Source organism: Zonotrichia leucophrys, chromosome 8, assembly GCF_028769735.1.
Source record: "Zonotrichia leucophrys gambelii isolate GWCS_2022_RI chromosome 8, RI_Zleu_2.0, whole genome shotgun sequence".
In the NCBI taxonomy this organism is placed as follows: Eukaryota; Metazoa; Chordata; class Aves; order Passeriformes; family Passerellidae; genus Zonotrichia; species Zonotrichia leucophrys.
The window spans coordinates 771,727-796,313 of NC_088178.1; the positions used below are offsets into that span (position 1 = coordinate 771,727).

Below are 24,587 nucleotides of genomic sequence, written 5' to 3' on the forward strand. Positions count from 1 at the left end.
AGGCACGGATTACACAGGCTCCGCTCCTCCAGGGGCCCGCACACGCCTGCTGGGCTGGCTGACAACGGCTCCTGCTGCAATGGCTGCCCTGGCAAACTCACATTCTCTGATTTACAAACCCCCCAGTGAACAGCAAACTGCATCCTCTGTAAAAGGCATTCTGGTCCAGCCTGGTAGGACTAGGGTGCCTTGCTGGGAACAAAGCACTGAAATAGTCACGACAGCCAGTTTCCACACCATTGATTTATTCTGAATTTATTTTGATGTGCTGCAGGTAGCTCCGGGGAAGTTGACAAAGCCAAGGCAACACCAACAGGGTGTTTTGTTTCCCCTTCTCCCACACTGTGTGTGCCCAACCCAGAGATGGGCAATATTCACACCTTGTATTTGGTTAAGGATTTCCCTATATGTACAACACTGGCAACAAGTCCTATCAGATGCAGGAAGCTGTTTTCCATATGGACAGAAAGACACACCAAAGCTTTAAAATTACCAAAGTAAATTAGACAGAGACAAATACTGAATGATTGCTTGTTTTCTTAATACTTCCTTTATCTCTGAGCCTGGTATCATTAAAAAACCCCATCCAAACCCAAAATGCAGCAACAATGAAAAATGTACTGTGTCATTAAAATGAGGCATTCTTCTATACAGAGGATGCTGTGGTGGTCAAAGGCACACAGAGATTAGAAAGGAAAATAATAAATAGTCACAAGAGTACCCACTATGTACAGACTATGTATACCCACCAGTACCCACCATGAGTCTTCAGCTCAGGAACTGGGGCAACAAGAAGGGTCTGATAAGGCAGCACTGCCTTCCCTCACAGGCTCCTGACAGAACAAGGTTTTGCCTGACCACGAGAGACAAGAGAGGAAGGGCTCTGCAGCCCACATTTCAGCCACCTATCCCCCAGCTTTATTTAGGGAACACTATTGAGGCCAAAACCCCCTTTTGTTGGTTGTGGTTTTGGCTGGTTGGTTTGGTTTATTTATTTGGAAGAGAGAGCTTCTCACTGAGCTGATGCCTATCACTGTGCTATGATTTCTGCCTTTAAGATGTGATGGCTGCTGAAGAAAGTGGTCAAAATACCTCCCTTATCCTCAAAAACTTACCCTTGGCACCACCAGAACTGACAAACCATCAACTTCAGCTGAAGATTTTGAATCACTTCTTATCAGATTTGGTCATGTTTTCACTTGTTTTTTTTGCCCACTGAGCAGGACAAGTTGCTGCACTTACACAGACACATTTTTTGTTTGCCCAGTGTCCCCATTTCCCCAGCACCCTCTCAAACTAAAAGGCGACAGGGTGAGGAGAGGTGAAAACAAGCTGGCAAAGTGGTGGTGGGGGAGAGAGAAAATAAAATCTTGATATAATGACTTTTCCAAGATGTTTGACTGCAGTTGATCCACTTTGAGCCAGAAGAGCTCCTTGCAGCACCCGTGTGTGCTCCATCAGCCAGGCTGCCATCAGAAACACGTCCTGCAGCACTCTGGATTCTGATCAGGTCAGCGCTGCCTGCGCTTGCCTGAGTTAGAAATGCCAGCTCCTCACTGGGAGCCTTCAATTCAAAACTTACTCCTTTCATTCCACCAACTTTTCAAGCTGCTCCTTCAGAGCCACAGAGTTTTCCAGCGCCTCTGTTGTGTTCTCAACACAGCTACACAAAAAGGGGAGAGGGGGAGCGTGTAAACCTTCAGGGAAACCTACTTGCTGTGACTGAAAACACAGCCTGACCCTCAGCTGGAGGACAAGATGCAGATATTGCAGCTAGATTGATTGCTAGGGAGCCAACACAAAGCTCAAATTGTTTCAGAGCTCACAAACAAGGCTTACATTCCTGACACTGGAATGCAGCAGATGGTTCAGGGAAAAGTTAGAGGTGAAATGCCCGACAGAAAACCCGTGCCACTGACAATGCTCCATCGCTCAGGCTTCCCTGCTCTTCACAGCCTGCCAAAAATCTCCTTTCACCACTCATCACTCAGCTAAGCAGCATGGCTGTCAGACAAAGAAGCCTGGGTGGTTTTTTTTCCTTTTCTCTCTCTCTCTCTCTCTCTATTTTTAAATGGAAGTGATAGGATCTTACTGAGCTGATGTCTATCACCACGATTTTCATTAGAGTTGTGCTGGTTGCTGCGGGACTGATCCTTCCTGCCTCTGTCAGTGGTTCTGTTTGAGCAGAGGATTCTGTGTCTACAGTAAATTATTGTCACAACCAACACCACACTGGATGACTATTGTCACAGGTCTGTCCAGGTCAAAGGGCAGGACCTTGTACTGACAGGCTGCCACCATGCACCTGGAGTGTTTCATGTGCCTTGGATGGTGCAGATGTCAAAAAGAGCTCCCTAGATGCAGGATTATGAAACAAGCCTTGAGCATCTAAGGAGTGCTCACCCTGTGTCCCCAATGGCACATGAATCTGAGAGCTGCACCAGGATCCCAGTACCTCTGTATCACAGCAACAGCAGTAATCAGAAAACTGCTCCCCCTGAAAATGAAATCCTTCTCTCACTTTATTTTCAATTCTATATGGAATTCCATATATAACTTCTTTCTTTCACAGCATCTTGCAGGCACAGAAAGGAAAAGGGAAAGACATGGCAAAGACAGGAGCTGGTGTGAAATGCACAGTTGCATTAAAGGTGTCCATAGGAACAAGTCTGACCAGGAAATTCATTTCATGTGTCTTCCGAGTTCCAACAAGGTGTTTCCTGCACTGAAAACTGATCACCCCATAGATCAATGGTTAGTAATTTGAATGTTACTGGTACTACCTATTCTACAAAGCCCATCTTTGATACTAAGCTCACAAAATAGTTCCTTGACACTTGAAATGCTTTGCAGGTTAAGGAGAAGTTTGGAGATACCAGGACTCTCAACTGTGACCTTTGTGCTGAACAAATGAAGACTCAAGAGCAGTGCCAAATTTAGCAGTACCAGAAGAGACAAAGCACTAAAACTCCCAACCTCCTCAGTCACTTGAGGGGCTCAGACATGCAGTAATTGCCAGGTCCATCTCTGCAAGTGGAGGGGAAGGTAAATGCTGCTCTGCTCCTGGGGCACTCACTGAGAGTGCAAGTGTTGATAACTCCAGGCTTCAGACCAAGACAGAAGCCAGACACCACGTCTGCTGTCAGGGAGGGCTGGAAAGCAGGGCTGCAGCTTTGCTCTGACCTTCCTCAAGGTTACCCAGAAGGGAGGCATCAAGTTCTTGGGAGGAAACCACACAAGCCAATTTTTCTCTAGCTTCTCATCACACCCAGGAGCAACACTCCCATCCTAGGAATACCAGTACTGGGAACTTTGCCTGAGGGATTGGGTCACATAGCTTCTACCACTCTGTCAGCAGTTTGTAAACAGTTTGAAGTGAAACTCACACAAGGAAACTTTCTTCTACTATTTTTATCCTGTGGGCAGACCAACAAGAAGAATTAGGACTAGCAGAAGCTGTACCACCAAAGGAGGAAGATTGACACTGTGGGACTCAATCTCACTGCTACTGGTGGCAAATGCAAATCACTGAGAAATGAGTCAGCTCAGCCTGTAGAAACCCTTTGTCACTGGCAGGTTCCAGGACCCCCAGACACGTGGAGATGTCTTGGGGAGCAATGCCAGAGTTCAGCATGCAGGAGGACGTGTGTGTAGGAGGCTCTGCTGCTCAGTGTCACCCATGAGCCAGGAGAGCCCTATCCTGTCCCACTGAGATGGGACCTGTGAGGGCACTGATGGGTCTGAACCAGGTGAATTCCCACCTCAGCCTTCCTCCCCTTGGCATCCATCTCCTACAGCAACTGCTCTGCAAGAAGAACAAGAATCTGCTTTCTCTGGAACGTAAGTGCATGGATCATTTCCCTCCCTCTAACCACAACACCAGCTGCAGCACCCACAAAACAACAGACATCCCCTTAAATCCTCTGAAACACCCCATTTCCTACCTGGTTTCTTCAGTGGCCATGTAAAAAACATCATCTGGTGCATCAATCCAGTTCATCCTCCTCCTTTTCACCGGAGGCATGGATCCACCACGAATTAATCGGACTTTTGTTGGGTATGATTTCCCATTGAGCAGCAAGTTTCGGCTTGGTCCCTAACGTGATACATAAAACAGCACAGTTATGGCCTGCAACAAACCTGCAGCAACGTGTGCTAAGCACGCAACGGAAAAGAGAATTCAAGTTTTTGTATGGCTTGCTGAGAGTTTAAGGTAAATACCTCCCCCTGTGGCCCAAGACTGAACACAGAGTTCACACATAAGCAATTGTTCACAAGCAGAACAAGTCAGGCGCCTTCGATATGCAATAGGACAGCAATACTTCAGCGACAGGACAAATAATAAATGGGAGGCATTACCAATAATTTGTGCCTTGTGTCTGAAAGATGACATCAAGTTCAAAAGATTGAGCATCAGACTCAGATTTCAGCTACTACCATAAATCTAGAGCAATTCTATTGATTTCAGGGAAGGAAATTAGCTACAGAGCAAATCAAATACAAGAATCAGAATTTAGAGTTATTCTGCAGTACCAAACTTACCCATGTCCTTTTTGTTCTAGGGAGGTCAATATTTAATAAGGATAGTATAGAATTAAATATGTTGTTGAAAACAAATGTAGTACTACAAAGCTTAGCAGCTTTCATGATAAAAACCCTGTTAGTATTGAACACCACAGACTTCCCATAACAACACATTTGCTTTGCAAATCAACACAGGCATCATTTTCCAGACTCACAGTAAGCCCCTTACACTCAGCTGGAAAAACATGAGCTGTTATTAAGAGAGGTGCAGATGAAAGGGAGCAAAGTGTTAAGCTTCTCAAATGCAGCTGTCCTTGATCACTGAAGTCCAGTGCTGCTGCCCCTCTTCCTGCTGATCAGCACACTGAGAAATCCCACTGAAATCAGTAACACTGAGCAGCTGGGAAAGATGCAAAATGAAGGCCCAGAAAATTTGATATGCATGAATTAAAGCTGGTCAGAAAACACCCTGGCATAAACTCAATTGTGGTATTTCACAGGCCATCTCCCCAGATGCACCAAGGCTTCCCCTTCTGCCCATGGAGTGGGAAACTGAGTGTGTGTGAGGGATGTCTGCCCTGGGAGACCCACCTCGAAAGGAATGGTGTGGACATGTTCAAATCCTTTAGTGCCAGGTCATTGCAGTAACTAACTGAATTTTAACACCTTGACTTAGAAAGGGAGGAATTCAGTCTAAAAACCAAGGGGAGAAACCCAACAAACCCCTGTGTCTATCTCATTTTGTATCTCAGCAGAAAACAAAATGATAATGACTTATTTTTTGACCAGCCTTAATCAACTGCTCTACAGCAAGATCTGCTTCCTGTAGAGCATCAGGGCTTTAGAGCTAAACAAACCAACCTCCCACCTTTTAAAACTCTAAGCTCTTGAAAACTGTTGCACACAAGTGCAATAAGAATTTAATTTCTTAGTTGCCCAGCTCCATATTATACAAGACAGCTTCAGCACCACTGCAGACCACTGAAACACTTCAACAATTGCTTTTAGATTTGACATTTGTTAAGCAAAAGGTTTCAAATAAAAGCTTTTCTGATGGCTTTATTTTACCCCCTCCTGGTTTCTCCAAGAAAATCCATTCATTAAGGTTGCAAAGCATATTTTCTCCACATATGCAAGATACACAGGAAAACAACTCCAGAAAAAGTTACTGGAAATACCTAGAAAGGGCATCCCTGTGCTTCCAGGCTGCCCTTTCTCTGCCTACATGGTGAAATCTATTTCAAATGATATATCCTAAACGAGGACCTTTAATTTTTCATTCCCACTTGATTGGGCAACATGGAATCAAGGCAGTTCTGGGAGTTTCACACTAAAACACCTAAAAAGTATGAAGTCATCAGAGATTTCTCCCTCTGCTCTCAGCTGGTTTATTCAGCAGACACAAACAAGTAGCCAGTCTTCTCAGTGGCACGGAATGAAGCTGAATTGATGGAGGAGTACAATTTACCCCTTCAGATGGAGGAACAGACCAAAGGAATGCTCTGTCATCCCAGGCAGCCTGGCACACCCACGTTCTGGCCTCCCCTCAGGCCAGTGCTCACCTCCCCAGACGCTGTCAGGTTGAACAAAGCCTGTGACCACTGTGCAGTGACCATTTTGGGGGGGAAAACGTGTGCTTGAAGTTGTTTCCCATAAGCCACGTGCAAGGGGGGAAAGGGATGCACAGCCTTTGCACTGGCCCCTTCACAATTTAGTGAGAAAGCATTCTGCCAGACACATATCAATCAGACTGGCTATTTGCTTCTGTCCTTTGATTAAACTCAGCACAACAGATGAAAGGCTACAAATATTTTTTACTCAAAAAAAAAAATAAAGAATGTAAAATACAAGCATTCTCAGCAGGTAACTTGCACACCAACTTGCTAAAAAAATGTAAAAAGAAACTGTTTTCCAAACAAACCCTTCCATCATTTAAACTTTTCTCCTTCAGGGAAACACATTCCACCTAGAAACACATCCCAGAACTTTGCTGGAAGCAGCCACTCAGTTTCTGCATGAGCAGAAACAACATGCTCTGTTCAAAACAGGATCTCATTTATAGATATAAAGGTAGATAGATTTGAGGTTTAAATTGTATTTAACCACTAAGATGATTTAGATGCCCCAAAACAATATTTTTTCCCTTTTCAGTGAATTGGGAATTATGACCAGCTGCAAACAGCAAAGGTGGAAGTGAAGCACTACGGTTTAATGGGGTGTTCTATCTACTGTGGGTTAATAATTCTTCTTTTCCCTGTTTTGGTTAAATGAACATTCTCTTACCATTTGTCTGGTTTGTCCGTGGTTAGGCAGACCTAACAAACAGGAAAGAGAATAGAGCTGGTAAGACCATTGCTTTTCCAAGACAGAAAAAAGTACAAAATCAAAACACACGCAGCTATGATTACAACTGTGTTGTTTTGCTCAGCTAGAGCTGCCTACTGAACTGACTCTGCCCTCCTAGGAAGGTGACTGGGAAAAGCTCCCTTGGCAACGTGGTTTGAAGAGCAGAGGCCCCAAGTCACAAACACGTTCCACTTGCCCAGTCCCTTCTCCATGCACTCAAACCCTGCTTCCCACTAGCACTAGAAGCACACCTCCCTTTCAGACCCCAGCCTTGCTGTGCATCTGGGGAAAAATCTGACACTCTCCTTCGCTCTGACGTCAAGGAGGAGAAAGTGGAAGGCATTATTCACTGTCAAGGCAGCAACAAACAGAATCTTCCTTATCCTCCTTGGGTCCCCTGGGAACTGCTCAGCTCCGACGTCAGCTACAGGCTGGTAGCAAACAGAGCGGATGTGCTGAACCTGCCACGAGCAAACACCTCCTGAGGCACAGAGCACAGCCACTGAGCTCTGCCAGAGCCCTCTGCCAGCACACACAGCACCAGGGGCTTGGCTGGGCTCTCAGGCACCCCTCACACTGCCCCCAGCTGCACAGGAGCCTGCAGGGATCTCAGGGAAAGGCCTGTGCTGTCAGGCAGCGCAGCCTGGCACAGAATGGACTGGGAGACCCAGCACTGTTGGCTTTTACAAGATGCACATCCCCAGAAAACACCACTGCATCACCATCTGTGCACCAAACCACCTTCCTCAGCCCCTTCTGGCTGAGAACCAAAACGTCAGTGCAGCAAATCCAACAGGTCCTACAGGACAGGCATCAGCAAATGCTATTGCTGTCTGCAAAAGGTCTCAGTATGAATCCTCCTTTCACATTCAGATGATCTTTGAATCTTCCCATTGATAGAGAGTTAGCTGGGATTAAAAACTTTTTAAAGAAACCAGCAAGAATGAACTTTCACAGTTCATGGTCTGTATTCCAGCAGGTTCCTGGAAGTTCTCATTGGTAAAACTGTTCTTGCATCAAGTGTGACACAGGAAACACAGGGCACAGTAGTGTCAGGAGCAAGGAGGGTGAAGCAGGGGACATTTTCCTGAGCATTGAGTATATCACAATATACCACACTAGAATCATCAGTTTATATCAAGTGTATTTTCCATCCTGTGTAGATGTTAAACTGTTGGCTGCTTCAAATGGGAAGACACATGGTTTCAGCTCTTGCTGCATTTTTGTGCCTAAGTATCCACAGAGATGAAGAAACAGCTGCCAAAAATATCCCCAGCAAGCCTGCAGGACAGATGTACCAGGCACCAGTAAGAAGGCCAGTAACAACCTTTGGATGTTGACAAAGGCAGTGCAGGCACCAGATAATCAATTGTTTTTACATGGGAGCAAGCACAGCATCCAAACCACAGCTGTGAGCAGCTGTTTGGGATGGATGGATGGATGGACAAAGGGCTCCATGGATGCTGGGAAACAGCACAGCCAGCAGGATGCAGCCAGAATCTGTCAGCCTCAGAGCTAAGCTCCAGCACTTGTTACTCTCCTCCCCCTTCCATAACTGAGAGATTATGTTTTCTCCATTCACAGAAACCCTGAGATGTAAATCAACTGATGCTAGTCCTTGGATTGAAGCCACATATTTTCTTTCAACCACACTCCAGATCAGTTCTTTTCTTGTAGTAAGAACATCCCTGATGCCAGAAGAGACTGTCCTGATATGTGGCTGCTGCTGCACTGACTATTGCTGGGTGTACAACAGCCAGTACACAGTGCTACTTCCAAGCACCAGAATTAAACCAGAATATTCCACGGTGAGAAGCTGAGGGATGCAAACTGAACAAAGGCTGAGCTTCAGGGCCCTCAAGCAGCACAGAAGCAGTGCTAACAGCAGGAACACAGCTCCCTCCCAAACTGCCATTTCTGGGATAAAGCTGCCCATGACAACTTTTTGCTGCAATAAAATAGGACACAAAACAAAGCTACAGCTTCAATGCAATTTATACCCTTGCTTTCACAGCAATAAGGTATCAATTAGCATATTAAAATTGGTGAATTAATCCATGAATTTTCACTTTAGTCACACTTCAATAACTGGAGACTCAAAGAATGAAAACAGGCACTAAAATGACCTTATTCAGTTTGCAATTAAAAATAATATCACAGTAAGAGCATATGCAGCCAAGGCACTGCTATTAATGAGCAACCTCCATGCACAATCACCACCAAAGAGAGGCACAGAGACAGCACATCTGTAACCCATTGTGGAACTGCTGGCAAGTCAACAGGATGCATCTGCCCTGGAAACAATGGATTTTCACCCAAAAGCTTTTGGTGGCTTCTGTGTGAGAGAGGAAGCCTGGGAGACAGGCACCTCTAAAAACTAAACCAAACCTGTGTCTGTGGGTGAGTGGTGGCACAGGCAGAGAACTCACCGTGCCAGACTCACACCTGCCCCACGTGCCTGCTCCACTTTCACAGAGGAAGATTTGAGAGATGTCTCTCCATGCATCCACAAGCAGGTTAAAAATAAGATAGTGTAAGATTTTAAATCAGGAGCAAAATATAACAGTTCTGGCAGCTCCTCTCCAGGAAAAAAAAAAAATCTGACTATACTTTATGGAGGAAGGTCTAGAGAAGACACAGGGTAGAAAATGTCATTATTCCTTCTGATGAGATCTAAGGTCCAACTGCTTGAATTTACACAGCTCCACATCAGCATCAACACTGACCTCCTCCAAATGTCAAAAAACACACAAAGAACAAAAGGAAGTGTTTTCAGGATTCACCATACTTCTAAAACCACAAAGTGTAAAGGTATACAGTGATAAATCTAAGCAGGTCTTCCACTCTTTTGCAGCCAAACAAATTGAAATATACTCTCAAAACTCCAGACTAAATGTTAGGGGTAGCACTGAAAAGAACCCAAAGCTGTAGAAAATCTCTTGCCATCCAATTCTTCCTGCCAGTCTCCTCTATACACTGAAATAACAAAGTCAATTGAAGCTACAGCTGCAGAGAATCATAAATGTCCTTTGCCACAGCCGATTGTGCACCTCCCTGACATGGCAATGAAACAGCTGATCACTGCAGAGATGAACTGGCACCCTCAGGGCAGGGCTGCTCCCCACAGCTCAGTGCCAAGGCCCTCAGAACTGCTCCTCAAGCTAAGCACAGTCAGAGATTTGGGATGAAAACCAGTCCAGCAGGTTACTATGCCCCAATGATCCCTTCATTCCTGAAGTACCAAAGCTGCAGGTGAACAGACTTTGTCCCAAAGAAATGCAGGTGGGGAAGGACTGCAGTCAAACAGCAACACAACTCTGTTACTGCTGCTACTTGGCAGCTTTGTGCTGTCTTTTGAGGACAAGATAACCACCTCTCAGTCAAACAACCTGTTCCAACAATCTCATGTCATTTGCATCTCATGGTTTAGGATTTGTTAAAAAAATAATTTGAATGAGAGAATGCCTAAACCTCCAGCAGCAACTACAGCACTGCCCCAAGAGCACGCTGTGGGAGTAGGGGACAGCTGGCACTCAAAACCACAAGAGAGCAAAGGAGAATCTCATTTCCCAATGGAAAGCAACCCAGCACATCTGGTCCCACTGGATGCCTGACTCTAGACATGCTCTTTGCTGCTCCAGTCCCATCCTCTGAGACCCAGCACCTCGATGGCACAATCCCAAAGTTACCCCCACTGCTCACATTCTGCCTGTTGTGCCAGCACCACACAACACACAGCTGCCATGTGGAGAAGCAGGAGAGCCAGAGCCCTCAGCAGTGAGCCAGTGCAGGCTGGAGCACAGGGAGATTCCCATGAAGTTACCACAGCAGCCTTCAAGAAGCTGCTGAAGCATGGAGAACTTTCTGCTTGGTCAGAAAGCAGCCAGTGCTTTTCCACACCTGAACATACACCTGCTGCTGGGGACTCACAGCCCATTTCAGTCTGACACAAGTCTGCACACAACTGACCTTGTGCCAAGGAGGAAGATAGCCCAGCTTCCAGCCTGGACACAGGGCAGAGTTATAAACTTGTGTTTACTCAGTTACTGACTCCAATCTTCTGCACATCCACCACACACAAAAATTGTTTCATCAAGCAATTAGTCACAGATGGCATTTGGTTTCTACTTTGTTTACCCACAAGAAGTATCATGCAGAACATGTAATATGCACTAAGACTCAGAAGCACATCTTCAATCACAACAAATGCAGAGAATTTCACAACCAGTGACTTCACAATTGCTTTCTAAAATTCATATAACTCTTCATGTGCATTTTCCTTTTCCAAAGTAATCCTCCTCCCGGGACTCCATCCTTCTCAGCACTAACAAAAACATCAACAGCACCACATTTGTGAGTAAGCTAGAGAAAAATATAAAAATTCATGCATGAACAAGGATTTCACTTCCAAGTTACTGGTTCACTCGAGGCAGTCTCAGTGTGTTGACATACACACACACACATTTTTGCCAGCTTGCAAGAACACTTCAGCACCCCTACCTCTCTTAAAACTACCAGGAGTATTTTACCACTGTGAGTGTCCACCAACAACCAGAGGCTACAAACTTTCAGAAATGTAAGTGCCACAAGCAGAACAGAGCATAAGTTGTGCCAAACACCACCTAGACTTAACATTTTCTTAAGATTCTGTTGTAAATAAAAACAATGTTAAAATTGCAATTTACTTACCTAAGTAAGTTCCTACCAAGATTGGCAAAGGAAAAGGAAAGAAAAGATTTAAAGTTAAAAAAGGGAAAGATTCAAGCAGCTCAGAATACAGTAGCTCAGCCCCATGCAACCAATAGAGATACACAGACTGGTTTGGCTGTAATGAAACACAGAAGTGATCACAGTTCTCTGTTGGACAGATAAAACCAAAACAACATTCAACACACAGCAACTCCAAATGAGAGATTTTGCAAAGAGCAGCTTTAATTTTGGATGGCTAAGTACTGGTCTGTACCCAGCTCCTTCCACCAAGCCCTGCACATGAACATCCCTGGATTTTGACAGCACTTCCTAAAATGCTTGGTCCAGCAGGTCACAGTCACTTGCTGCAAGCACAGCCCCTCCCAGATGATGTGTCTGCTCATGCAAGGCTGCACCTCCTGCTGCAAGCACCTCAGGAACCCTCTAATGCTTCCTGAACAGTGGCATCCAACTGCAGAGAGCCAGCAGCTCTCCTTGGATAAGCACAGTGAGAAGGGAGAGCTGCTCTCTGTCTCAGGCTTGACTCAATCAATACTGTCCACTCACATTCCAAAAACAGCATCATGGTGGATTCTGCCTGGCTGTAACACACCAAGTGGTTAAAAAAAGAGGAGACAAAACTATGCCCCTCTCTGCTTTAGGATTTGCTGATCCAAGCTATCTAATCTAGAAAGCACTGAATTACTCACAGTTCTTAGCATCAGGAGTATTTTACATCATATACAATATACATATATGTGTGTGTGCATGTATTAGATATATATATATATATATATATTAATGATATGTGTCACACATTCCACTCAATTACAAATTCAAGCTTTGTGCTATCCAGGGCACTTGCAAATCTGCCCTTGCTCTGTTATACATTAATTTCCTCTCACATTAATTACACCTGCTCTCTACCATTGCCTGGGGATATGCACTCTCCTCTCAATCAACATTTGCATCTTACTCCATGCCATCACTACTAAACAAAATAATTTTCACTAGCTGATCCACAGAGCATGATGCCCATCTGCTGATTTTATTTTCAGATCTTTCTTCACAACACCAAAAGAACCTAATCAGAATATCAAGGCTAAACTGAAGGCAAGTGAAAATTGTTTCACTTAGCATCTGAATAAAAAATCCCATATGAAATCCTCAAAAATAATCATTACTTTAGGCAAATCTTAAAGGGAGAAGGTTGCACAGGCACATGGCTCTTGGGGTCTCCAAAAAGCAGTTCAAGCAACCTGACATTCTTCCCAGCTGTGCTGCAGCTGGCACTGAACATTTGCTCTCTTGTCACTGGTCAGCATTACTGGGGGCTGGATTCCAACAGGTGAAGCCAGGCCTTTTCCCCAGCACCCCACCATTTTTAAAGGATTTGCCATTTACAGTAATTCCTGGATGGGCATGTTTCCACTGGCTGGTTATCCCTCAGTTTTTAGAAGGACAGCTGGGGTCACTGGTGATAAAGGCAGGATTTTAATGCAACTTATGCATACAGGTAAGTCCACATTTTCTGCAAGTCTAAGTCAGAAAAAACCATATATATATATATATGTATGTGTGTGTATAAAATATTGAGATAGTTCTGGTCCCCTACATAGCTGATGTTAGACAACTTCCCTATCCTTCCACCTTGACAGCTGCTTTTGTTCAAGAACAGTTCTTCCTTCCCCTGCCACCCTCATCTCTTGATAACTGAGCTAAGGCCATGCCAGGCTGGTGAATGCTTCCACTTTTGGTCCATTCACTTTTCCCAAAAAGGATGTGAGAAACAATGAACCAGAACATGTTAAATTAGATTGACATTCCATTTGGGTTTAGAAATCCCCAGCAGCAGAAGCAAGGTATTCCAACAGTTAATTAACCTCACTCAAAAACCTGCAGCTTTTTTCCAGCCAAAGTCCCCAACTGTACCTTCTGGCTACTGCAGCTTGTTATTCCACTCCCAGCTACACTGAAAGCCCCCTATTATTAGACTTCTGCTGTTCCTGTCAGCACAGACAAGCATCTACAACTTCCACTTTGACAGAAGCATTTCCCATTATACTGAGTGTTTTCCAGTCCCTTCCCTGTTTTCATGGCTCTTGTATAAACCCTCTCCAGTTTTCAGCATTCGATCCACCACCATGTTATCAATGCAAGTTTGTTGCTGGGAAAAGCCTTCCCTTTATTGCAGCTACTCATTCATGTTCTCCCTCTTTCTGCCAATTTTAGGAGTGCATGTGATGACCCTGAAAAACAATTTTGATTAGATGAAAGCCAGCATGGTGTAAAAGAGAGGGGAGAAAAATAAAAATCCAACAATGCTCTCTCCCTTCCCCCAGCAGGAATTTGCATAGCCAAGTACCACACAGATCCCACACAATCAAGTAAACAGGTTCCTGCACACAAAACATCCTCTCTCTCTCTCCCCAGAGGAAGTTTCATGGCAAACACTGTCAGTTGAGCTCCAGAACACTACTGAAAAAGCAATAAACTACTGATTTTTTAACATCTCACTCTATTTGACAGCTTATGAGACTCCATGTACTTTTCATGTTCCAAAAATAGGATTCTGTAGCAATTTGGCCATGCTAAGTTAATGTTGAAGGAGAGCTGGGAAGTGTACTGTATGCCTAATGATGCCTCCAACATGATTTAAAGAGGAGGAAAACAAAATAGATGAAAGAAAGAACTACAATCTTCTTGTAAAATAAAGTGGAAGCAGTGAGAACATGACATTAAGACTATTTTCCTGTTCTTGGAATTCAGGCACTGGTCAAAATTCAAAATGCCTGGCCAGATAAATCATATTCAGAGCTTGAAGAAGTGTGGGTTTCAAGGGCTAAGCAGAGATGAGTCAGAAAAACAAAAGTTACAATTACTTAGCTGGAACTACAGTAGCAAGAGAAAAAAAAAATAAACAAACAGAATTCCAAAGGAAAAATGTGAACTAACTCCTTGAAGTTCAGCAATTGTAGTGTATAAAAATGTACCTTAATGCTTTACACTATACAGACACAAGCTGCCACCTGGCTCTTTCCTGCAAATAAACCTCTTGATTATATTCTGCTTTACACCCTGGCCTTGAGGAAAGCCTTACAAAACCATCATGCCATAATTTCATAAGTGTTCAGGCTTCTCCCCTGTGTTTGGAGGTGATGGCCCAGCACCATGAGCCTTTTATCACCAGCACAGAGACTCCAGCTCAAGCAGACCATAAAAGATGCCACTGTCCCCTGTCACAGACTTTGGCACAGTGACCTGTCCAAACCCTGAGGTGTCTCCCAGGTGCCACCAATGCAGCACATCAGCAGGAAGCAGAAAAAGCCCTGGATAACAGATACAATTTGGCACTAGGTTAACATTTCTTTGGAAACTATTTAAACACAGGTGGACAAAGTGTCTGCCTGCACCTAAAGTTGCACAGAAAGAATTTCAGCCTCTCTGTGCAGACATCTTAACACCATCTTTTTTTTTTTTTTGCAGTACACACCCCTACAGTGACCTAAACTAGTCAGTATGTCAAGAGGAGATGAGAAACATGAAAATAACACCCTCCATTTCCCATAATATCTAGGTAAATGCAGAACCTGACCAATTATAACAAGTCAGGCTTATTCTCAATATTTTTCTACTATTATAGGTCAACTATAATCCAAGAATCAATTATTCTGAATAGATGGGTTTATTTCAATCCTTTTATACTCACTCACTGGCTCCTAAATTGTGGCCACAAGGCTTCATCACTCTCACTGCCATTCACTTCTTCTTCAGGGCAGGTCCAACTGGTGCCCTTCCTGCCAGCAGCCCCCCAGCCTACTAAACCTGGATGACTCCATCCAAAACCAAGGAGAAGCCTCAGTGCCACAATCCCAGTCCTTCCATGGCACAAGAAACCAGTTGTATCCACACCCACAACCAGCAAGGTTTGCCAGTTCACACACAAGGCAGCTGGGAACCAACACACCAACTGGCACCAGGACAGAAAGAGATCACCAAACTTCCACCATCTGCTTCCCTGTGCCCAGCAGATCTTGATCCAAGTTCTTTAAATGTTGTTTCCTTGCAGGTGGAACCCTTCCCTCTCAGTCCTGGCAAAGCTTCCAGCAATCCAGGCTCTCAGGAAAGATTACAGATGCAAAACTGCAGCGTGGCAAACATTTTCCATTCACAAATAAATCTCAGCCAACAGGTTTAAGCTGAACAGCTCACAAGAATATCCAGTTAACACCCACTAAACAGATTCTGGGAGTGAACTGGATTCTGCTACCTTGCAGTTACAGGAACAAGTACTCCAGCAAGTATTTCAGTGGCTGGCTGAGAACAGACCCAACAGGAAGAGCAGCAGGTGCTCAGGAAGATCCAGGCCCTGCACAGCTACACACACCTGCTTCAGAGAAACACAAACTCTGAGGAACAGGTACTTTTCCAAAAGCATCTTTGCAGATGGCTCCAGCAACAGTTCTAAGTGAATGGAGCACTAAAACAGGGATCCCCCATTTCCAGAAAATCATGTTGGGTTATCAGGTCCAGTGCTCTCTGCAGAGAGAGCCTTCCAGAGGGAAGGATCTGTTCTACCTCCTTCCTCTGGGCCACAACATCTCTGAGCTTCCCAGGTGTGTCATCTGCTGAGGAGGACATTCAGCAGGGAGCAGCAGGCCTGCCCATAAGCAGGTATTCACCAGGAGCTGTGGAAATTCTGTGAGTTACTCTGCACCTACATCCCTCATTACTGGACAAAGCCTCTGAGGAAGCCAAACTGACCAATGCAGCAGGGTTTTGTTACTCTTCCCAAAAGACAAGTTACAAAGCACATAAAAACTCAGCAACATGGTATCAAGGAATAAATTCCCAAGGAGAGCAAGACAGCAGTAGAACCCCTGTCATTGCTGCATTCTCCACATACACTCATATTTGCATGCATGTAAATATGGGTAACAGCCATCCACTGTCTCAGCCACAAAACAAGGATTATCATCAGGGCATGCAGTGCTGGCCAGTTCATGGCAACATGTAAGCTTTTGTGTCTGCCTGGTCACAGTGACATTTTGTGGTTGTCTGTCTCCTAAATATTCAAAATTGGTCTGTTCTGCTATATTTGGAGAAGTGACATCATATATGTTTCCTGCATGATCACAAATGAAAGATTCTGACATCTCTTCAGTACTCAGAACAGATTAATTTTTAATCAATGGAAATTTTGAAAATCATTTTCTACTGCCTGCAGAGAACAGTCTCTAACCAGTGAGACTGTCCACTCTCACTGGAAAATACAGAGGGCTGAACTTGGGACTTGATGTAAATACTGTCTTCTACTTCATTTGGTCCAAGCGAATTCAAAGCAGTTCAAGACATGTTTTGCTTTCTTAGAAGTCAAAAAGTGAAACAAGCCCTATTTTCAAACCAACCATCACAGCCTCCTGCAGTTTCACAGAACTGCTGGAAGACTGTTCTGTCAACTTGAGGAATTAGGAACCAATTCTCAACACAGGACTTCATGTCTTCAGTACAGTTGCACAACTTGTTGCCTGCACGTGAAAAGCCTGAAAGGTGAGCAGCAAAACCATGGGTGGAAGTGGTTACCCAAGGAACACTTAGACATCAACACAGAAGGTGCACACAGACTCATTAGCCACAAAGCACAGACAAGCCAGCAGATGAAACTAAAAATCACTCTCCTAGCATAAGCTGAGCGCAGCTTCAAGGTCTTACCCCTGCTAGGCATCAACAGGCGCTTCTTCATGTTGCCTGATAGAGCACAAGTGAACAGAAAAGAGAAAAACATCACATCAGCAACCTGAACAGCAGCAGTTTTAAAAGTTCTTCATGTTAAAACACAATCAGATATCATCAAATGTTTGTAATTATAAAAGCTACTTATAAAGTTAAAATTAAAGGTAAAATTGAGAAAGACTCGCTCCCTCCCTGCTGGAGTCACCACTACACCAACTGTTCCTTTCCCCTGTTAAGGAGAGCTACCCTCTGTGCTCTCACTCCTGTTATGACCATTTCAAGAGACCCTTTGCTCTCATCTGACAGAGGCTGCACTCTCTCTTCCCTGACACTCTCAAGCAAGAGCAGTTCTTCAGAACAGAGACCTGGAGTCCACGCCGGGAACATCCTGCTTCTATCTCCCACTTCAAACACCTTTCCCTTGCCTCCTCTTCTTGAGGAGCTGAAGGCCAAGCACAGAGGTGGCCAGTAACAGGGCCAACAAGGGAAACCTCACTCCAAAAGGCTATCAGGGTGTTCTTCACACTACTAATTTAAAAACTGAAGGGAAGATTCTCCTTCGCTATCCCATGTGCAAGGCTGGCCAAGGCAGGCAGAGTTCCACTGGCACAGTGACTTTGTGTGCATGCACCTCCTAGGCAGTACACACCATGCCACACCCAAAAGGAGAAATGGGACAGGTGGCTTTTACAAAAGTTAAAAATAACCTCCCTCAAGATTTAGAAATTCGGAATTTATATAAACAACTATGAGTTTCGATAATCTCTTTGTATACCAAAAGGACAGAAGAAAAAGCCTACAGACACAACATAAATTTTGTGGAAAAATATTTACCATCCATTCCATTGTGCTGTTCATAGCTTCTTTTTCCCAGGATAGTTGGGGACCCATTATTAATGACAGGTGTAAACTTAGCAGGAGTCAGATTGTTGAGAGAACTGGACAAGCTCTTTGCAGGATCTGGTTTTGGAGGACATGGATGAGACTCTGGTGGAAAACAGCAAAGTAGAATTTTTTTATTAGCAAAGATACTGGAATTATAAATCTGAAAACAACCTGCAAACTTCCCAGGTTACTAAGTACACCTCCTCTTACATACAAACTATCTCAGTCAATAGTTTTGAGATTTCTGCAGGAGATTGCTACTGATATAAAGCATTTCCATATATTTAGGAATTCACCACTACTAAAGACATGAAAGTCATTATCATACTATTACCCTAAAATAAGATCTGATAGCAAAAGCACTTGGTATCTATTTCTGTAACACTGTTCTCCAATAATTTGGGGTGATTTTTGGGGTGCTGGATACTACAACCCAACTTTGGCCATGTTGGTCATGCAACACACCCCTAAACTCTGGGGAAATTACAACTCTGACAGTCTGCCAGAAAAGTTTATAAAAAGTACAATTTCTCCAACAGCAAAAAAAAAGTGAAGATTCAAAGACTCACTATAAAGAACACAACATCTGAATTCAAGCTTTGGGCCAAGGCAGACATCAAGCCCACACTCCTCAACTTTGAGTTGAGAAAAGACTTTAAGAAAGTTACAAGAAACATCAAATGGGAACTTCAACTAAGTCTTCCCTCACAGGCCCAACAGCAGAATAAGATATAAACTCAATCCCACTAACACCACCAAAAATCCTCCTTGCCAGTCCTCCCTCCATTGCCATCACTCTTTTCTCCCAGCTCAGTAATCCAGTGGAGATCCTGACACAGTGCAAGGAAGGCTCAAAATCTGCTGCTACTTTCTGTACAATTATTAAAAGAAGGATTTTATCCAACAGCATACTTCTCCCTTCATTTGCTCTCTTTTGTTGCACTGCATGTTTCCAAAGGTTTCTCAATCCATGTACCCCATTAGTACACAGCAGAAGTACAACACCCAACAGAGAGCAGTAAATATTTAATACACCCTCAGCCTTACAATATTTCATCAACAAAAGCGTTCAAAGAAACCTGAAATCAACTCCAATGCTGCTTATCTAAATGAAAAGGCAACCAACTTCCTTGCTAAGCTGGAAGCCTTCAAAGAGGAGACACTGTTGTTTGGCTGCCAGAACAACCTGAGGGATGTCTGCAGGGCAACAGGGAGCACTGGGGAAAAGCATTTGGCATTTGTCTGCAGTCAGCACTGCATGTTACACAGTATCACTCTGGATGCTTCCAGCAGCTCAAACTTACACCAAAGTTCTGGATGGGGCTACACAGTCCTGCCCCAAAGATCAGCTCACGAGGCAAAAGTCCTCAAGAAAATTGTGATTAAAAAAAATAATAAAAACACCATCAAAACCCAAGAGGAAAGTGAAAAATAGAAGTATGATCCCTCTGTCTAGATCCAGCACAGAACAGCCATCAGCTGATCACAAGCTGTGGGACACAGTGCTGTCCTAAACCCAAGAGGCTTCTTGGAGGACCCAACTGCACAAACGACCTCCAGACAGCCCAAAACCAGTGAATAAGTGAATTATCAAATGTTCCCAAAACATGATGTTAGTGCCTCCACTAGCAGATGGTAACTTGTCTCCATATACAGCAGAAGCCACAGCAAACACATCCCTCCCTTCACTTGAACAAGTTTCTGATACAGCTGTAAGACCCCACAGTGGACTGCAGAGACACTGGCTCTGCCAGGTAAAGCAGGAAAAGTAAAAAGGACAAGTTAACAAGATGGGTTTCATGTTTTCTTTTGTTTGTGGGGGTGGGGTTTTTTGTGCCCTGTTTCTTGTTTGTTTGTTTTTAATCCAGAATGAGCAGCTAAATCTGGATCCAAGTGGATAACACAAAGGGTCAGCAGAGTATCTAGGAGGGTGTTTGCTGTGTTTGGGGGGTTTTGCACGTGATGGTTTGGTTGGTTTAATACCTAAATACCGGAGTACTGCTTCTAAAGGCTTTCGAACCACTTGCTTTAATAGCAATGGGTTTTCTGATGCCTCAGGTAAACGTGCTGTGCCTGTAAAACACAGAAAAATAATTAGAGGGTGAAGACATTTAGCTATTATAGCAAAACCAAGTGAGTAACTCCAGTGTCCTGAAGGAGCTTTGCCGTTAAAAGGAATTTTACAGGTGGCAAGCAGATCCTGGCAACAGGACACAAACACAGAATGCCCCATGTAATAGCAAACACAAATGTTTGAAAACAAACAACTCATGAACTTTCCAAGTTATTTTGCCCAGCCTACCATCAGTTAGAAGGCTCTGCAAGCACACCTAGGTTTTATGACAGCACTAGCTACGTGCAAGAGAGCATCTCAGCAAGGTGCAACTCAAAACTTTCCAGGACAGGAGTCTCCAAGGACTCCTTGGCAAGTTCTTGACTCCTTGCAGCTCACTCACATTCTGCTTTGATGGCTGCACTGTTGATAGGCAGATAGGGGTGTCTTGCAGCGTGCCAAGGGCGCAAGATATCTCGACACAAACGCCTGGCAATTCTGGTCAGTTTTGTTGTGTGCAGATAGAAAGCTTGTCGTGTCTTCATGGCAAACTTGGGACTGCCACTGTTCCGTACTGGCACACCATGAGGACTCTGAAGGGAAAGGAAAACAAAAATGGTTTCTGAAAAAAGTCATTACTAGAAAGTACAGCTGTTAAGAAGAGTAAATATTATATAAAATCACTTTCAACTACTGAATCTCACACACAAGAACAGAAATGGTATTACAGATTAAAATATTTTTAACACACTATTCCCCATTTCCCAAGTCTTACCCCTAATATCTCAAAGGATAAAATAAAAGGTAAATCTTTTCACTTTGCAGGGAAGCATTTATTTCTATGCTGTCACAAGCTTTAAGGCAGGGATCCAAAAGCCAGACATGAAGAAGTTACCTGCTGCTATCACATGACTTAGAGCTTACAGGCTCAACAGAAAGACTCTCCAGTTTTGGGTGCTCAGGGTTGCTCTGGAGGTACAATGCAAACTCTTATAACAAAACATTTGTCAGAAGGAGGGCAAAATCAGAAAGAGCTGCATAACAAAAATATACACCAAAAACCTCATTTTCCAAAGCAAATGTATGGCATGCAGGAATGGTTTTGGCTCAAAGCTGCAAGAATTTCCTTTAATTCTTACTCTTAACAAATGTACTCACAGATAGATTCCATATTCATTGCATATAATAAAAAATACTACTGGAAGACATTTATCAGCTACTGAGAACCAAAGTAGTTTTCTTCTTTATGAAAAGCAACTAAGTCAACCAATGAAATAATGCAAGCAGTATCTTATCTCAGACCAACCCATAGCTGGAAAAGAGGAAGAAATTTCAGTTTGGGGAGAAGGCTTTTCCTTCTATGACTATTTACATACTTTTAATTAACAAACAACAGGTATAAGGCAGTTATCTCAGCAATTAGGCAAAGAGAAGCCTGGATAGGATAAATGTTAAACAAAAGAAATGTAAAGGGAATGACAGCAAAGAATAGGAGAGAGGAAAGAAATTATCCTGAAATAAAAGTTCAGTGTGTGCTATACTTCTGTCCATGTGATACAGTTACCTTCTCCAATCAGCTTAATGTTTAATGCTTCCAGATTAGACTCCTACCAAATTCATAAAAAAATCTGAGAATTTTGGTTTTCGAATAAGAGAGAAAAAATGAAACAAACAGCTCATACAATCCTTACTTAAATCTATCCAAAAAAAGGAGGACTATTAAAAAAAATTAGGATTAGGTAGAAAAACAAGATAAATGAGCTCTAAAAAGTCACTAGCTATTTGGGGTATATCTAATTTTGAATATGCCTTGGGAGAGTAAATAGGTTTCAGGAAATAATTAATTCTTTTGGAGAGAAAAAAACAGTGCTGTTCCCCCTACAGCAAAAATCATGGAAACCAAATACCAGAAACACTGGCTGGCATTTCAGTTTCTCCCATCTCCACTAAGTCATTTTAAGCATTTGAAGGCTGGTTTGCTAAACAAACGATGGGTTTCTTTCCCTCAGGGCAGTACTTGGCAACAAATTACTTCTAGCGAGGTTAACGCGCCAACTCCTGCTTGACACCAAATACCAAACCCAAGGACAACAACGAGGGCTGCAGGCATTCTTTTGGTGGGTAAATATTGAAGAGCAGCGAGCAGGCAGTTGGGTGGCATGGCACTCAGCCTGCCAGGCAGAGGCAGCAGTGGATACCCACCAAATTATTGCGGTTTGGTCCGGGCCTCTCCCCATCTAAGCGTGTTGGCATTTTCAAGCCACCGTATTTCTTCCAGTAGGTCCAACAGGATGCACAGAGGCGACACTGCATGTTAGGGGGACCCCAAGAATACCACTGGTAAGACTGGGTGGCTAGAGATAACAAAGGTGGAAATTATATATATCCTTACACAGGATCACTTTTCAGATCTTATTCTCTTTAGAAGCAGCACAAAAGCAAACATCCCCCCCCCACACAGAGCAAAGTTCAAAAAGACCTTCAAAACTGATGATGCCATCACCACTGTTAAACATACTTGTGATTTCAGCAGAATTGATTACATTAATTAATCTACATTCCTTTTTAAAAGCTAACAGAAAGAAACAATTGTTAAGATGGGAAGATTTCCTGCCAATGGATGAGAAGGTTCTCTTTTTGCAAGAGAATTTCTGCACAACATGGGAAACAGCAAAGACTGCCGTCAGGAACTTCCCATATATTAATTATTTTACAATTGAAAAATGTACAGAGTCTGTGACTTGACCTCTCATACAACATCATTCCAGCATCTCTACAGGCTCCCCATAAAGAAGCACAATCATTAGAACTCAGTATAATATCAGGCAGCAGATCAAACACAGTGGTGTCACATATTTTGAAAACTACTAAAAATGATGACAAAAATTGCCAAATTCACACACTAGTGATCTAAACATTCACTCAAGAGTTACATGCAATTATGTAGAACATTTACTAACTGCCCCTTTAGTACTTCATAATTCTATTTACAAATGTAACGCTAGTAGTTAAAGAACAAAACAAACACTAAACAAAAACAATCTCAAAAACCCCCAAACTTTTAAATGCTGCAATGTTTAAATGCTGCAGTTCTGCCCCCACCCCAGCACAAGACAGCTTTGATTTAACATTTCCATCTCAGCTGCCATTGTGGCACTTACTGTAACAGCTCTCACAGGCCCGTCCTGCTCCCGCGTTCTGTGCCTGGACTCCAGTACCATTTACCACTCCTGGTTTGACATTATTTACATTGATCTGGTTGGGGTTTGGCTTGTTACTTAGGACACAAAGCAAAAAGAATGACAAGTGTTAATTGAAGCATGCAATTTTTTATTTGACTTTTGAAGGTATGGCCCAAAATGGTTGAAGACTGAAATTTCATTCAGTATGTGGCTTCCAGAACCAGCTGTAATTACCAGCAATCTGACTTTTATGAATACACTGTCTCCAATAATATTTTTTAAAAAACTGAAAATGAAAATAACTATAATGATAGTTGGATGCCATTTACAAGACTTCAAAACCTTTTAACAAACAATAAACCAGTCCAGGTAGACTTATACCTTACTCACTATCCCAGACATGTGAATCCAGGTAAAAACAGATCTCAAGTCCTCAACATGAAAGATATTTTACTTAAATCTCCAAAAAGAAGGCTGGGGGCAGGAGCAGCAGGCAGAGAGAGGGCAGTGTCTGCTTTAATCAGGGAAATACAACCCTAGACTGCAGTCACAAATATTTCCATGTTGTCTCACTGCAAGGGTTTGCATCATGTGGCCACAATTCCCACAAAAACACCCAACATACAACAACATCTGGGTCACCCAGCTCATCCCTATACCCTCTTTTAAAACGATGATTCTGGAAAGGCCAAGAGCTACGAGCTAAAACAAAAGGTGGGAGCTGAGAACGGAAGGCCAACAAAACCTTGGCATGGAGAGCAGTATGGAATAGCACAGAGGAAGAAGTGTCTGAGGGGGACAATGAGGCCTTCAAAAACTTGGGCATGGGAGGGAAGGAGGAGGACAGAGTATTGCTGGGACAGGACTTCTGGAGAATGGAGGAAGGTGGAAGAAGTCGTACATGAAGTTTCACATGAGGAGTTTATCAAACATGCAAGGACTCTGGAGTTCTCTTAGAGTTCACATTATAGAAGCAGCAAAGAGCAGACAGGCTCTGGAGCCAACTGCTGCACATGAGCCCCAGCTCCAATGCTGGTTACATTCCTATCATATTCCCTTACCTGAAGACTGAAGGGAGTGAGCATATTCCTTTTATTTCCAACTAACAAACCCATGATTTGGAAGGAGAAATATCTTAAAATGGCTCTCTGCAAGCTCCTTTTCTTACACATCAG

General features: G+C 43.4%; 1 protein-coding gene across 5 annotated transcripts in view; it reads right to left on the reverse strand.

Moving 5' to 3' along the window:
* The window catches only part of MTA1 (metastasis associated 1), a 71,075-nt gene that overhangs the window by 1,662 nt on the left and 44,826 nt on the right, over nucleotides 1-24,587 (reverse strand). Inside the window, exons 12-20 of one of the 5 annotated variants that reach the window (XM_064719217.1) lie at nucleotides 23,392-23,507; nucleotides 22,433-22,584; nucleotides 20,634-20,823; nucleotides 20,161-20,250; nucleotides 18,127-18,279; nucleotides 17,272-17,307; nucleotides 11,560-11,571; nucleotides 6,808-6,839; nucleotides 3,945-4,096 (exon numbers count right to left, since the gene is read on the reverse strand). In XM_064719217.1, the coding sequence (XP_064575287.1) occupies nucleotides 3,945-4,096; nucleotides 6,808-6,839; nucleotides 11,560-11,571; nucleotides 17,272-17,307; nucleotides 18,127-18,279; nucleotides 20,161-20,250; nucleotides 20,634-20,823; nucleotides 22,433-22,584; nucleotides 23,392-23,507 (933 nt within the window). Of the gene's footprint in view, nucleotides 1-2; nucleotides 3,806-3,944; nucleotides 4,097-6,807; nucleotides 6,840-11,559; nucleotides 11,572-17,271; nucleotides 17,308-18,126; nucleotides 18,280-20,160; nucleotides 20,251-20,633; nucleotides 20,824-22,432; nucleotides 22,585-23,391; nucleotides 23,508-24,587 lie in introns of those variants that run through there. The other 4 variants (XM_064719219.1, XM_064719222.1, XM_064719220.1 and 1 more) reach the window with 4 other exon arrangements.